At 41.2% G+C, this 14,048-nt stretch overlaps 1 protein-coding gene across 4 annotated transcripts in view; it reads right to left on the bottom strand.

Annotated features, from left to right (window-relative positions):
- Nucleotides 1-980: 980 nt before the first annotated feature.
- The window catches only part of LOC112163194 (mediator complex subunit 13L), an 83,842-nt gene continuing 70,774 nt past the window's right edge, over nt 981-14,048 (bottom strand). For 2 of the 4 annotated variants that reach the window (XM_036214443.1, XM_036214445.1), the window contains exons 10-30: nt 13,265-13,921; nt 12,965-13,178; nt 11,725-12,066; nt 11,493-11,589; nt 11,125-11,342; nt 10,872-11,047; nt 9,872-10,794; nt 9,508-9,687; nt 9,184-9,413; nt 7,983-8,181; nt 7,620-7,905; nt 7,299-7,551; nt 7,037-7,225; nt 6,732-6,955; nt 5,508-5,650; nt 5,248-5,406; nt 4,963-5,127; nt 4,683-4,837; nt 3,024-3,188; nt 2,769-2,878; nt 981-2,680 (exon numbers count right to left, since the gene is read on the bottom strand). In XM_036214443.1, the coding sequence (XP_036070336.1) occupies nt 2,548-2,680; nt 2,769-2,878; nt 3,024-3,188; nt 4,683-4,837; nt 4,963-5,127; nt 5,248-5,406; nt 5,508-5,650; nt 6,732-6,955; nt 7,037-7,225; nt 7,299-7,551; nt 7,620-7,905; nt 7,983-8,181; nt 9,184-9,413; nt 9,508-9,687; nt 9,872-10,794; nt 10,872-11,047; nt 11,125-11,342; nt 11,493-11,589; nt 11,725-12,066; nt 12,965-13,178; nt 13,265-13,921 (5,218 nt within the window). In that variant the 3' untranslated portion in view covers nt 981-2,547. The remainder of the gene's footprint in view (nt 2,681-2,768; nt 2,879-3,023; nt 3,189-4,682; nt 4,838-4,962; nt 5,128-5,247; nt 5,407-5,507; nt 5,651-6,731; nt 6,956-7,036; nt 7,226-7,298; nt 7,552-7,619; nt 7,906-7,982; nt 8,182-9,183; nt 9,414-9,507; nt 9,688-9,871; nt 10,795-10,871; nt 11,048-11,124; nt 11,343-11,492; nt 11,590-11,724; nt 12,067-12,964; nt 13,179-13,264; nt 13,922-14,048) is intronic. The other 2 variants (XM_024299448.2, XM_036214444.1) reach the window with 2 other exon arrangements.

The following is a 14,048-nucleotide window of genomic DNA, read 5'->3' as shown; positions in this document are numbered from 1 at the left end:
GATATGCCTCAGGTATAAATTCTAGGTTGTACTTACTGACCTCAAATTGATTCTCTGTGGTATACAGAATTAAAAAAATATTTTAAAATGTTTTGGTTCAACTTTGGTAAAAGCCTAACTTCTTGGATGGATTGTTGTCAGTAGCCTCGCCGAGTCATATATTTGTGAATGGATTGATAAAAGTTTTTAGTTGGTTTACTTTACTTTTTTTATTTCAACTTTACAGTTACTTTTCAAAATTAAAAAGCTTTTAATTTCTATTTAATTAGAGAGCCATAATAGAGGGGTTCAAAGAGCCACATAATCCAAATATAGTTAATTTACTTACTGATTTGATCATAAAAAGCAGTTTTTGAACTCTAGAACTGAGTTCAAAAGTAAAAATCATAAATACATGAGCAAGAAAAAAAAAATCTTTAAAAGTGTTAAAAATTTACGGAGCCCCTAAAGGGACATCGGAAAAAAAAAATTAAAGTTAAAAAAAAAAAAAAAAATTACTAACTGGTGGGCACCACTTACTATCTGGTGCGCACCACTTACTAACTGGTGCGCACCACTTACTAACTGGTGCGCACCACTTACTAACTGGTGCGCACCACTTACTATCTGGTGCGCACCACTTACTAACTGGTGTGCACCACTTACTAACTGGTGCGCACCACTTACTAACTGGTGCGCACCACTTACGACATCGGGAAAAAAAAATGAAAGTTAAAAAAAAAAAAAAAAATTACTAACTGGTGCGCACCACTTACTGTCTGGTGGGCACCACTTACTAACTGGTGCGCACCACTTACGACATCGGAAGACAGTAAGTGGTGGGAACTACTTACTAACTGGTGCGCACCAGTTAGTAAGTGGTGGGCACCAGTTAGTAAGTGGTGCCCACCAGATAGTAAGTGGTGCGCACCAGTTAGTAAGTGGTGTGCACCAGATAGTAAGTGGTGCCCACCAGTTAGTAATTTTTTATTTTTTTTTTTTAACTTAAATTTTTTTTTTCCCGATGTCCCTTTAGGGGCTCCGTAAAAATTATCTTGATTTGGAGAAACTGTTTCTCGTCAATAAAGAAAAGTTTCAGAAAAAAAGGTTATACTGTCTCCAACCGCACATTAAAACACAGACCACCACATCATTTTAAAGAGTTTTAATAATTTACTAAAAAAAGAGTGTAAAAGTAACAGATCACTCCCACTAAAGTGGATCTGCTTAATATTCAAAGTGATGAAAGATGTAACAAATTTTTGCACTTGTCTGTACATTTGTGTTTACTTCACAACAGAATCTCTTAGCTGGAATTATATGTGTTTGCACTTTATAATGTTTCTCATATGTAAAAAAAAAACAAAAAAAAGCTTAAGCAAACAAATCAAACATAAAATTGTATAATTTAAAATAAACCAACCAGCATAAAATGTACAGCTCTACTAAAAAACAAACAAAAAAAGAAACACATTGCAAAATTGTATGTACAAACATGCCAGAACTTCAACAAAGAGCAGTTAGGAGGTTCAAGAAACAGGCCTTTCTAATGGGTTTCTTGACATCACTTAGGAAAGCCAATGAAATAAAGCGTCATTCTTAAATATATCTGGAAACAGCGTGGTTTTTAATTGTCTCTTTCAAGTTTTTCTTTTTTCAGTATAGGAATACATTATAAATATACATTATACTGTATTTCCTGCTTCATTTTAAGTTAGTCATTAAATAAAAAATGTAAAATTTTCGGTATGTGTAGAAAACAAAACAAAAGTGAATCCTCTTTGATAAATGTTCATACTGCGCCCACTTCTAAAAAGACAACTGTGCCCATCCCCACATAAGTGCCTGCTTGGAAGAGGTAAGATTCATTTATACATTTACATATATTTATATTCATATATATCAAATTCTATGATGTGATATACTTTGTATAAATATGGCATTTTTTTACAATTGCATTAAATCGACATTTTTTTTATTTCCCAAGATCCCAAGACATTTAGTTGGGAATAAAGGCTGTGTTTCTCCTTTTTATGGTTTTAAATATTAAAAAATAAGTCTTTGCAAATGAATGCATTACATTATAAACAACACATCTCTGGTCAAAAAGTTTCCATCGTGTTCATATCTACAACACTTTGGAAGTTAAGTAAAAAGTGCCATTATCAAATGTGTCCCTCTTTAGAAAGAAACAAAGGGTTCAGCGACCAGCTCAATGTTCCCAGAAGCTCGACAGTGCGGTTCAAGACAAAAACTCCCGTGTTTGTGTTTCATGCAGACTTGTGGGGATGTCCCCCTTTTTCACAGGTGTCACAAAAAGTCTCCATTGATGTCATTCACAGATGCGTAGAGGAGCCGCTCTTGGTAAATTGAAGGATGTTTCTCCACTTTATCAAACTGTACAAGCTGCTCCGAGGTCCTCCTGATGTGGAAACGGTCCGCTTCACACTTTGAATTTATTGTGTTTCAGTTTTTAAATGTCTGCTGGAAAACAGGAGAAGAGCTCTGCTGCTCTCTGGTGGCTGAAAGAGGCACAGGCAAGCTGCAGGTTACCGTCGACCCGCACGGCTAAAGCATGTTCAGTATGGCATTGTACATCTGGATCAGCACAGCCAAGTGCACAGGCAGGCAGGACTGGCGGTCTTGGGTTGCAGGAGTACACGTCAGCCAAGAGAGGGCGTTGTACTGCTCCAACACAAACCTGTGTGGAGAAAAGATGTACAGCTGTCACTGCTTTAAATCCATAAACACGACTTTTTCATTCAGGTTGTAATCTATAATGGGTTTACCTGAGCACATCAGAGGTGGTCTTTGAGTCTAAGGGGTGAGGAGCCCTTTTAGTTTTATCAGACACCATCTCATCCGACTGCGCTATGGAAATGTGGTGGTGGAGAGAGGCCTGAAGTGGAGGAACACAAGACATTAGTCAAAATTCACTTGCAAGCCTTCTCAATCAACCCAGTAATTGGAGCAATCAATTATGAAACGAATCGTCTTCATTCCAAGATTCACTCGCACTTGCATGTGCTGCATCTTTGGAGTACCTTAAGGAAAAGTGGGCACTGGCTTTCAGCTTGTGGGCAGGAGGCCCAGAACCAATGAGGAATCCCATTTGCCTGTGCGGTGGAGACATAGTAACCTAGAGCCAGCGGCTGCTGCTTCAGCTCCTCTGGAGGATTGTCCCTGGACAGGAGGCGCTCCCCTTGGCTCTGCAAACGCCGGACATCACATCATTACTTTCATTTCAGTAAGTATTCCCTCATCCACAACCAAACGTTCAAGCAAATTCAAATCTATAGCAGTTATGACTGAGTCACAAGAAAAAAAAACATTTTCTTGCTAAGAATATAATTATCCCACTAAAATCATTAGAAGTCAGTGATTGAAAAAAGGCTTTACAATTACTTTTACGGTGAAATTGTATTTTTGCACGTTGTTGTAGCAATATTCTCATGATGGAGGATTAATGATAATGAAGCTTTTTTAATTTTAATTGTTTGAAATCAGGAGTAAATGACAAAATGTTGTTGTAAAAAGCTTCTAGGCGGGACGTAGGAGCTACAATTGTCACATTTTGGCTCCCTTCTCCATTCTGATACATCAACTAGATCAGGGCTCTGTGACTGTTTCACCCTTCCATTGTTGCTCTTTGGTTAAAGAAATATTAAAGTTGACATTTTTACTGAGCTAAAAAATTTTAGACATCAGATTTTTATGCGCCATGTGCCACGGAAAATCAAATGGAAGTCAGAAAGAGCAAACAGAATGAAGGCAAACTGACAAATTTTCTATTTTTGAACAATATTTAAGTGCGCCCTATGGGTTAAGAAATACCGTGAGAGTCACAATTGGCTCCCATTTATTTATTTTAGTTGGATTCACATATTTTTTGGCAGAGATCTGTCAGAAATGGTAAAATAAACGTTTTTTCTTTTTTTAAATCACTGCTGACATTACTCTACTTGCTACTTCATTGACAACATTGAGCGAATTCTATGTAACACAAGGTGTCTTTTATTTTGAAAGGATATCATGTTTATTTTTTTAATTTATTTTCTTTTTACATGTATTTATTCATTTTTTATTTAATTTAGCAACAATACATATCATCGAAATAATACTAAATGAACATGTTAATAAAGAAGAAAACATATATTATCTCCCTCTATTTATGTTGTACTCATACAAAATTATTAGTATATTTATTTTACTCATGGGATTTTACACAGTTACAAGCAACAAAAAAGTACCATTTTCAATGTACTTTTCTTGTACCTCCTGGCCTTAAATAACATTATACAACACAAAAAAGTTAATAGTCCAGTACAAATATACTCTTTCCTTGTTTGTTTGTCTGCATTTAATTTGTATTCTATGAAACATGATGGAGATAAGGCTGTCAGCTCCACTCTTCTGCTTTCCGTTAGCACCTTTTATAGTTCTGATTTATACTTCTGATTCTCCTTTGATGATGGCAAGTATAAAGTGTCACTTCAGCTTTCAGATGAGAAACTTGAGTTTCAAAGTGCTACATCAGAACTGCACAGTCTTTGAACAACTCACTGACAATCGCTCTCTAAAGAAAGAGAACTGTATGATTTCTCCTCAGTCAGTATTTACTTCTCTGTAAAATGATTTCTTTAAGATTACTTGTAAACACTTTTTTTCTGAAGTCCCTAGAAGATTCCTTTTTCCACTCTCACCCTGGTGTGCTGGAAATGCGATCCCATCTCCAGCGAGCCAGGCGACGGCACCGGCGACGGGTTGGGGGAAGAGTGCAGGTTTCCTGTGATCAGCATCATGTCGTGGCCAATGTCGTTCTCCAGCTCATCGGGGAAGGGGAGGTCAAACATGTCGTCTGAGGAAAGATAGAGACTTCAGACACGGACTATGTTTCTTTTAGCAAAGCCGTCTTCATTAAAAAGAAAACCATCAATTTCTACAAATCTCATGACATAATCGGCCCATTGAGATGTTCGCTACCGTTATTGTCCTCTGTTGGGTAGGAGCTGGCTGCCAGCTGCGTGGTGGCAGAAGTCGGGAAGACTAAAATGTGTGTACAGGAAGCATCTTGGGGCGTGTTTAGCTGCGACGTCTGCAGGTTCAAGGCGGTACTGCGTCCAAACACAGAGCCCATGGTCACGGCGTCTGCACATGCAGAGAGAGAACAGAAGAATTCAGACAGGTTCTGTTTTCCCTTAGAGTGGAAGGCAATGAGACCATGAAACATGCGTGGATTTTAAATAAAAGTCAAATAATATGGCATACCAGGCATGATCACAAAAGAACCTTGTGGCTCCATGGCTACCAGACATGCGCTGAGGATAGACGGGGAGTCGGCGGCAGAGATCCCACACATTCGGCAAGCTTCCCTCAGCTGACGTCCAATCGAATGCAGCGAATGTTCTCCAAGGAGAGAACTCCAGTCTGTTTGAGAGAGCATAAAACATATTTGATACTTCCACATTTCCATGATTCTAATTAATTAGCTAAAATACTAAAACATATTTGGCATAATTTTTTTTTACCTTTCAGCTCTCCGTGACCGAGTCTGCCAAGGCGGCCGATGACAATTCTCCAGGGTTGAGAGGTCATCTGAATGATACCAATACACCAGTCCCACAGCTTCTGCAGTCCCATCTTTCGAGGTGATACTTTTGGACGTCTTGTTCTGAAAAAAATAATAAATAAAGAAGGATTTACATTTTTGAGATCTCACATAATGCACATTTTTTAAGATTAGATAAGAGCTAAGACGGAGATCTGCAACCTGCAGCTCCGGAGCCACATGTGGTTCTTCTATTAAAGGAAAAAAAAGTTTCTAAATGTTAAAAAGTAACATTAAAGTAAGACAGTGAGTATCACAAGTCAAACTACAACATTTTGACATGTTTTTGTGTCCCTTGTCCTGCAGAAAAAAAAAAAAAACTGATGTAAATTATTAAGCAAATTTTGCATTTTTGAAAAATTTAAGGAATTTTAAATGTTTTTACTTAATAAGATCGGATTTCATTTTGATTTGTTAGATTTACAGAGATCCACCAACAACAGTGAAATTAACTATTTTTATTTAATCATTGCTGAAATTACATTTACTGCTAGAGCTGCCAAAAACAATTACTTTATTAATCGACTAATCACCGATTATTTTTTCCGATTAGTCGACTAGTTTATTAAATTTTTAATTCATAAGTTTCTGTGATTAAAACAAGATTAAATCAAATAAGACAGAGACATAAGGAATTTACTTTACATCAAACTCCTCAAGATGATGTAACAATTTAGTATCAATTTTATATATAAAGGATATATAGGGTCAAAGGTCACCTGTCAGAATGAGTTTGATGGAAAGTATATTATTTATCTCTCTAATAAGGTCGGCATCTGAAACAAGGAACTATTTTTCACTAAAGATAAAGTTTTAGACTCACTAAGTCAAATAATGTAAAAAAAAATGTTTTTTTTGGTGCTGAACACTCACAACTTTGTTCAACTTTACTACACTCTGACACCATTTAATATAAAATAACGACTAATCAACAATTAAATTAGTCGTCGACTATTTTAATAGTCGATTAGTCGACTAATCTTGTTACTACTACTTTTACCGCTTTGAGATAATCATATGTATCAGGGTGTCTTTTATTTTGAAAGGAACTTCTGTCAAAAGTAAAAAAAACGGATATTTTTTCTTTTATGTTTGTGTTTTATTTATGCAAAATGAACAACATTTGAACAAGAGCTCAACCAACCTGTTGGGAACATCGATGTTGATGATGCAGGTCTCCAAAAGCTCTCCCTGCTGATCCGTACAGGAAACCAGGATCCAGCGCTGGTCGTGTGATAGGCAATATCCAACAAAGAGCACGTTATATTTGGGAGGGAGTTCTGCCCACACCTCTCCTGGTTCTGGCTGCTTGGGCCGATTTGGGCCAAGAATAAATGGCGGAGAGTAAAGTTGTAATGGGCTGGGGTGCTGAATAACAAAAACAAGTCAGTAAGTTAGTGAAATAGGATTTTTAGTCTGCATATTTAGTAAAAAAATAAAAAAACGTACTTCTGGACTCTTAAGCACTGAACCAACAGAGGACACTGGGCCAAAACCGGTGAGGGACTTGATATGCGTTTGCTGACGGAGAAGTCGTCTGCTCTGAGAGTAACAAGAGAAGGCCAGAGAGCGCAGGTGCTGCATGTACAAATGGCTCTCTCCACTGGCTGGCTGCAGAAGATTCTGACAGGGCACAACCTGAAGCAAAATGAAGCACATTTTAGCAGCTGGACGTTGTTTAATTCTACTGTAAATCCTGGTAGATTTGTACCTGAAGCACCACTGCTGGTCTAATCTTCTCCGGTAGAGTCTGCAGCATCTCTGTGTAGCAGCGAAGAAGCCCCAGCAGCCAGACACTACTCAATTCCACCTCTTCCCCTTCTTCTTCCTCTCCTCCGTCGATTCTCGTCGTAGCTGAGCTGAGGAAGGCATCCACGATGTAAACGACGACAGCTGGGGGGTTAACATGGCTGTCTACTGAGTCAGCCAGCGTAGGAATGCCGATTCTCGACTGATCAGAGGAGCTGGAAATAAAGAAAGCCAAAGTTAATCTAAACAACATTTTAAATTTTATTGTTTTCACTGGATTTACATTTCAGGATGCTCTGCGGTCATGTTGGCTGACGGTGTGGCAGAAGGGAGCCCTTTAGAGCTGCTGGATCCGGGTTGGGTGGCCTCCCCGGTCAGGCCGGAGGCTCCTGTCGGGGTGGAAGCATTGGGTGCATTCACAGCACCTGGAACCTGCTCTCCATCAGCAGGCCAACTTTGAGGCTGTCCTGAAGATGCAGACTGAGCCGGGGAGGAGTTGTTCATGTGAGGCTGGGCTTTGGGGGGCAACAAAAGACTGCTGTCCAAAGTCAGGCCTGACAACTGCGGACCTGAAGGAAAGAAAAAACATCAGTACTCCAACTATAAAAGCAATCAAAAACAATCTGATGTCAGCATTTGTTCTTACCTAGTTGTTTTTTGCAGGTGTAAGCATAGAGTTTAAGTTTGATGAGGTTGTCAGTGTGCTGCTGGCCAGCCCAGGGTCCAGTTAACCAGCGGTCAACATCCAAGTCCTCCAGCTTTTCTGGCTCCACGTCATCCCCAACCTGAAGAAGACCATCTCTGGACACCTTCGCTAGAGGGCGGTGCTTCCCAAGCCGGCATGTCTGAAGAAAAAACGTGTTCTCGTTAGCATCTTATTCACTCACTTTATTAGGTACACCATAAGCCCCGATTTTGACTTTCAGAGCTGCTTTAATCCTCGGTGGCGTAGATTCAACGAGGTATTGGAAACATTCCTCTGAGAGTTTGGTTCATATTGACATGATAGCATCACACAGCTCAACTGATAAGGGGCCCAAAATGTGCCAAGAAAATATCTTCCACACCATTACACCCCCACTACCAGTCTGAACCATAGATACAAGGTAGGATAGATCCAGGCTTTCATGTTGTTGACGCCAAATTCTGACCCTACCATCCAAATGTTGCAGCATAAATGGAGACTCATCCGACCAGACAGCATTTCTCTAGTCTTCTTTTGTCCAATTTTGGCGAGTTTGTGTGGATTGTAACCTCAGTGTCCTGTTCTTAGATGACAGCAGTGGTACCCGGTTTGATCTCCTGCTGCTGTAGCCCATCTGCCTCAAGGTTGTTCGAATTGTGCGTTCAGAGATTCTCTTCCACATACGTCAGCTGTAACCAGTAGTTCTACGAGTTACTGTTGCCTTTCTATCAGGTGGAACCAGTCTGGCCATTCTCCTCTGACCTCTGACATCAACAAGGCATTTCCAGTCACAGAACTGCTGCTCACTGGATATTTTCTCTTTTTCTGACCATTCTCTATAAACCCTAGAGATGGTTGTGGGTGAAAATCCCCGTAGATCAGCAGTTTCTGAAATACTCAGAACAACCATGTCACGTTCAAAGTCACTTAAAACAATGTTTTTTCTCCATTCTGATGCTCGGTTTGAACTGCAGCAGATCGACTTGACCATGTCTACATCCTAATTGTATGGAGTTGCTGCCATGTGATTGGCTGATTAGAAATTTATGTTGGCAGGTGTACCTAATAAAGTGGCCAGTGAGTGTGCCTTCTTTTACTGTAAAGAGATTTGTTAATTTACATATTCAACCAGTTTGAATCCCATTTCTGACTCTGATCCTACCTCGTAAACAGCACTGAGCTCCAGAAAGAAGGACCGCGCAGCAGTCAGCAGGGAGGGGCTATTAGGGCAAAGCACAATGTAGGCAACATCACGCTGGCCTCCGTATGGTTCCAGCAGAAGCTTCTCCCAAAAAGGTAACGCCAAAGGAGACAACGCCAAGAAGTCCCGCTCCCGGTCGTAGCCTACCAACACTGTAGGAATGGGCAGAGGCTCCGGAGACTCCTCTGAACCTGAGGTTATACAAAGGATCACGTTTACTCTGGAGATCATTCCTAAAACACTATATTACATTGCAAGTGGCATAGAAAAAATGAGCAATTTCACCATAAGAGCCTCTTCCAGCCATCTTGTGAAACTGCTGCCAGGTCAGCGGACCCTGAACGTGCTGGATGTTTTCCCAGGTCCGGCCTGTTCGCTTCTTCTGGATGGCGTCCTGCAGGAAAGGCTGCAAAGATAGCAGCATACGAACCATATCCTGTGACGACAACATGCTCATATCCACCACTTTGGAAATTGCCAGAAACGCACACACACACACACATACACACACACAGAGAGGTTACATTAAAAACTGTACAAATGGTTCTGCACACCAAAGAAACAAAACAATCACAAAACATATCATACATGTAAAAAAGCTAAATCATATTTGATCTATTTTAAGCAATCTTCTTTTGCAGTTTCTTACCGTTAGTGTGTGGCCAGGAATGAAGAGCACTACTTCTGACAACAGCTAGATCCACTTTCCCCCCTGTGGGGTTGTCCACATACTGCAGCCCCTGCATCAAAGCATTGTAACACTCCACACAGGCGTCACTCTCATCCGCCCACTGCTTTTCAGACATCCAACTTTGGAGAAGTGCCCCCTTGCGTCCGTGGCAAGAGCAGCTGAGAGGCAGGTGAAGCGATGCCAGAGAGGAAATGGGATGCGAGCACTGCTCCTGCAGAACGATCATGACGGATGGAGAGGCGGGGGTAGCATCCTGAGGCTGCTTGGCTCTGGAGTCCCCCATGATTGGGTCCCGCCGACATAAAGCCAGCCTCCTCTGGGCGGCTTGGCCCACTTCAGACGTCCGGCCAAATATATCCAGCTCGTCTTCCAGGAAAAGGCCCGTACCGTGAGCCAGCCGCCTGTTGATGATGGCGCTGAAGCCGCACATGCAGCGGTATTGATCCTCACAGGTGGAATCCGGGATGTACACCCCCACGTCTGCCCCTTTGACATTCATATTGCAGGCACAGATGCAGCAGCTGTCAAAGTTTCGGTCCTTGAATACGCTAAGGACAGAGTCTGAGAGCAGGAGGACCACGTACAGGCTGTGGGCCTCAGGCAAAGAGGGCCCCGGCCGGGCTAGGGGCTCCACAGAGCTGAGGGGTAGGCTGGTGGACGGGGTAGAAACTGGTGAGCTGAGCTCAGTGCCGTCCTGCTTCACTGAACCCTGCCCTGAGCTCGCAGCGTTAATCCCTCTGGGCGTACGGGGAGTCCGTGGGGTGGGCACAGAAAATTGGGGCATGGCGGGAGAAGGGAGGATGGTGGTGCTCACGGAGGCGGTCGTACCGCTCATCTGGCCGTAGTCTTGGTCGGTGAGGGCGTTGACACTGGGAATGTTTCTGGATGATTGAAAAATACCAAAAATTTAGTCAAAAAACACACACTTAACAAATATGTTTTGGCTGTGAACACTCACGTGTATCCATCCTTGGAAAAAACATTGCGAGGATGCATGACGGTGGTGAAATGTTCCATTTTGGGTAAAACTGCCCAGGATGGTCGGTAATAACACTGATCGGGAATCTTCAAGGGTGGCAGATTCTGGCTGGGAAGGCAGGATAAAGGAGCAAACATGGAGGAACTTATCTGTGGCTGTGAAAGAGAGAAAAATAGATGCCTGTTAACTCCACACGTATCTCACAGCTAATCTGAATATTTAAACTGCTCACTTTGATATCATCTTGCCCTGGACTGGCCACACTCTCCTCCATCTCCATCCTACATTCAGCAAGCTGGAAAGCAGCCAAGGAGGGTAGGTGGTCCGCCACTCCGCTGGGCGCTGGGGGCTCCAGACTCGGGGTGTCCCGATGGGGTGTGATTGGAGAGAAAGCCGGGTGCTGTTCTAGCGAAGGAGGGGTTGGAAACATCCGCTGGAGATCTGCGACTGCTAAAATGACACAGAAACAAAGGCAGGAACAAAGAAAATGATAATATATGAATATATATCTCCAGACAGTAATAAAAAAGATTTTATCTACACATTATTTGAGTAAAGATATTTTATGGAGCTTTTGCAAACAAAATACCTATTACTCACTTGATGGATAAGGGACATTAACTCTCCCTTCTTTGCCAGCAGGACGATCTTCTGTTGGCACGAGTAGCTTGGTCTGATGCTGGTTCGGGTAAACAGTCTACGGATTATTACAAAGAAAAATGAGTCCATCTAAAGACAAGGACATCCCATAAAAAGAGCTAATACTTTTTTACTGAATCAGTAGTACGACTTCCAATGGTGGCTTAAAAAGGGATAAGTGAGTGTATCTTACGCCCAACTCTTCTTCATCTTCATCAAATATGTTATCCAGATCAGAGATGTTGACCACCAGATCTTTTTCTCTGGTCAGAGAAGGATTAGCTTTAGCAGCAGCATCATCTTGACCCGATTCGTCTGAAATGGGCGAAAAAAATAAAATAAAAAACATCAGGGAAAAAATATCAAAAAAAATATTGAAGAGAAGCTGCAGCAGCACTCTGGGTAATGGGTAAACTGAAGTGTGGAGAGTGGTAGTGCTGCTGACATCTTTACCTGATTTTGGAGCAGAGTTAAAAATGGACATAGCGTCTTTTCCATCAGGCACAGTTGATGCATCATTGGTGATCTCTTCTCCCTTTAAAGTAAAAAAATATATATTTTTAGTCATCCTTTAATTAAAAAAATACATAAAAACAAGGTGTAAAATCTTCCACTGTGTAAAAAAAACAGTGAAATACACCTTAGCGCTAATTCTTTTATCTGCAGTCCATTTGTGTGTATCTATGTACTCCAAAGTTGAACAACGATTGAGTTTAAATGGACTGTGTGCAGTTTCTTACTTATGAAAATATATCCCCCGTTCAAGAAGAAAACAGAGTTCAAAACAATGCAAAAAATTAATACTTTGGGAGAACTTTAGTGATCTAAGTCATTAAAGTCCAAACTGGATGTGAACTAATTTTCTATTTATTATTTCCTGCTGGTCCACTAAAACTATTGAAGTTTCTGTATAATAAGCCTTAAAGGCCTTTGATGAGAAACTGCTTTGATTAGTAAATGCAATTGGTGTTTTTTTGATAACTGCATGAAGTATTCTAAATGTGTGATTCATATTGAAAACTGTAGACTAGATTGCACCTCCTCCCCTGAAGAAATTGTTCAAACTTGCTTTGAGCAGATGATCAGAACATCTTGGAACTGCTTTGGACCCAAGATCCTGCATCAGCCTTCTTTCAATAAAGTCGTCCACAAACTTTCTCACCTTCTACTTATAATTGAAAAACCATATTCTTAAAAATGCCACAATGAATACTCTTCTCAATATCTATTATGGATTTGTACTTAAAGATAAGATACATTTTAATAGTTCTATTACCAAATATTTTAATTGTTTCTAACATGTTATGTTGTGCTGGAGGACTGCGGATAGAAAGTATCTTATATCTGAAAAAAAAAACATTCCCTCTCTAGTGAGATTGATGCATTTGTTCATAGTCCCTAACAAACAAACAATGTACTGTGTACAATGATACCTTGGCTTTCTTGCTTGGTTCTCGACCTGGACCCTTTAACCTTTTGGAAGAAGAGAAAGTATACTCGATGTCTCCTTCCTTGAAGTCGTAGGGATCTTCGCCATTCTCCCTCAGCGCCTCCACACCCGGCTGCTCAAACAAGCCGAGTGCTTTAATGTGGTCCCTCACTCTCTCTTCTGAGATTTTAAACCTCTTGTGAGTCTGTGTGTAGAGTCTGGCGGAGGCAAAGAAACGTGTTGAAGCAAAGCACACATTCTCACAGTTATGTGTTTTCTTTTACTCATCAATGCTTTTTCCTACCTTTTGAGAGGAACTGAATCTGCAGTCACCTCTGAGTTCATTTCCTCCAGGTTGTCTAAGGGAAGCTCAGGTGGACAGAACTCCGTCTTATCAGTTCTGGGAGTCCTGAAGCCTCTCCACCAGCCGACCCCGTTCTCCCGCTGCCTGAGAAGATCGGTGTACACGGCTGTCTCGCTGGTGATTACTCCCACTCCCGATCCCCCATCTGGACACACCGTAACGTCCAGAGGCGCATCTAAACCCTCTGGATCCTGCATCCGGGGGTGCGGACTCAGAGTGGGTGGAAGGGGAGACATTGGTGAATGAAGAAGGGACTCTGGCGGTTTCCTGCCATTCGATATGGATTTGGAATATTTGCAGGTTGGCATAGAGGCTAGAGTCTCCATGGGTGGATCGAGTGCAACAATACCACCCATTTGAGGCCCTCCAGGTGAGTCCTGTTCCAAGGGGCCATCCTGCGTGACAGTTAAGCGATGGTGAAAAGGGATCACGGAGGGTTTCTTGGACTGTTTGTCTGCTTTTTCTGTCTTGTCGCTGGTCTTGTGTTTAGGGAGCGAAGGCGGATACAACGACGGCCCAGAGGACTGTGTGGAGCTGGCTATAGTCTGAGTGTTTGTCGCAGAGGTGATGGCCATGTTTAACTTTTGCTGCTTTAACCTGCAAGAAAGATAAAGTAAGATATTTTACATCCTCTGATAAAACTTGTATATATATATATATATATATATATTTATATATATATATATATATATATATATATATATATATATATATATATATATAT

The sequence above is a fragment of the Oryzias melastigma genome, linkage group LG12 (genome assembly GCF_002922805.2).
Source record: "Oryzias melastigma strain HK-1 linkage group LG12, ASM292280v2, whole genome shotgun sequence".
Classification (NCBI taxonomy): Eukaryota; Metazoa; Chordata; class Actinopteri; order Beloniformes; family Adrianichthyidae; genus Oryzias; species Oryzias melastigma.
Note: the sequence above shows the minus strand (reverse complement) of the source record. Positions and strands in the feature narration are given on the sequence as shown.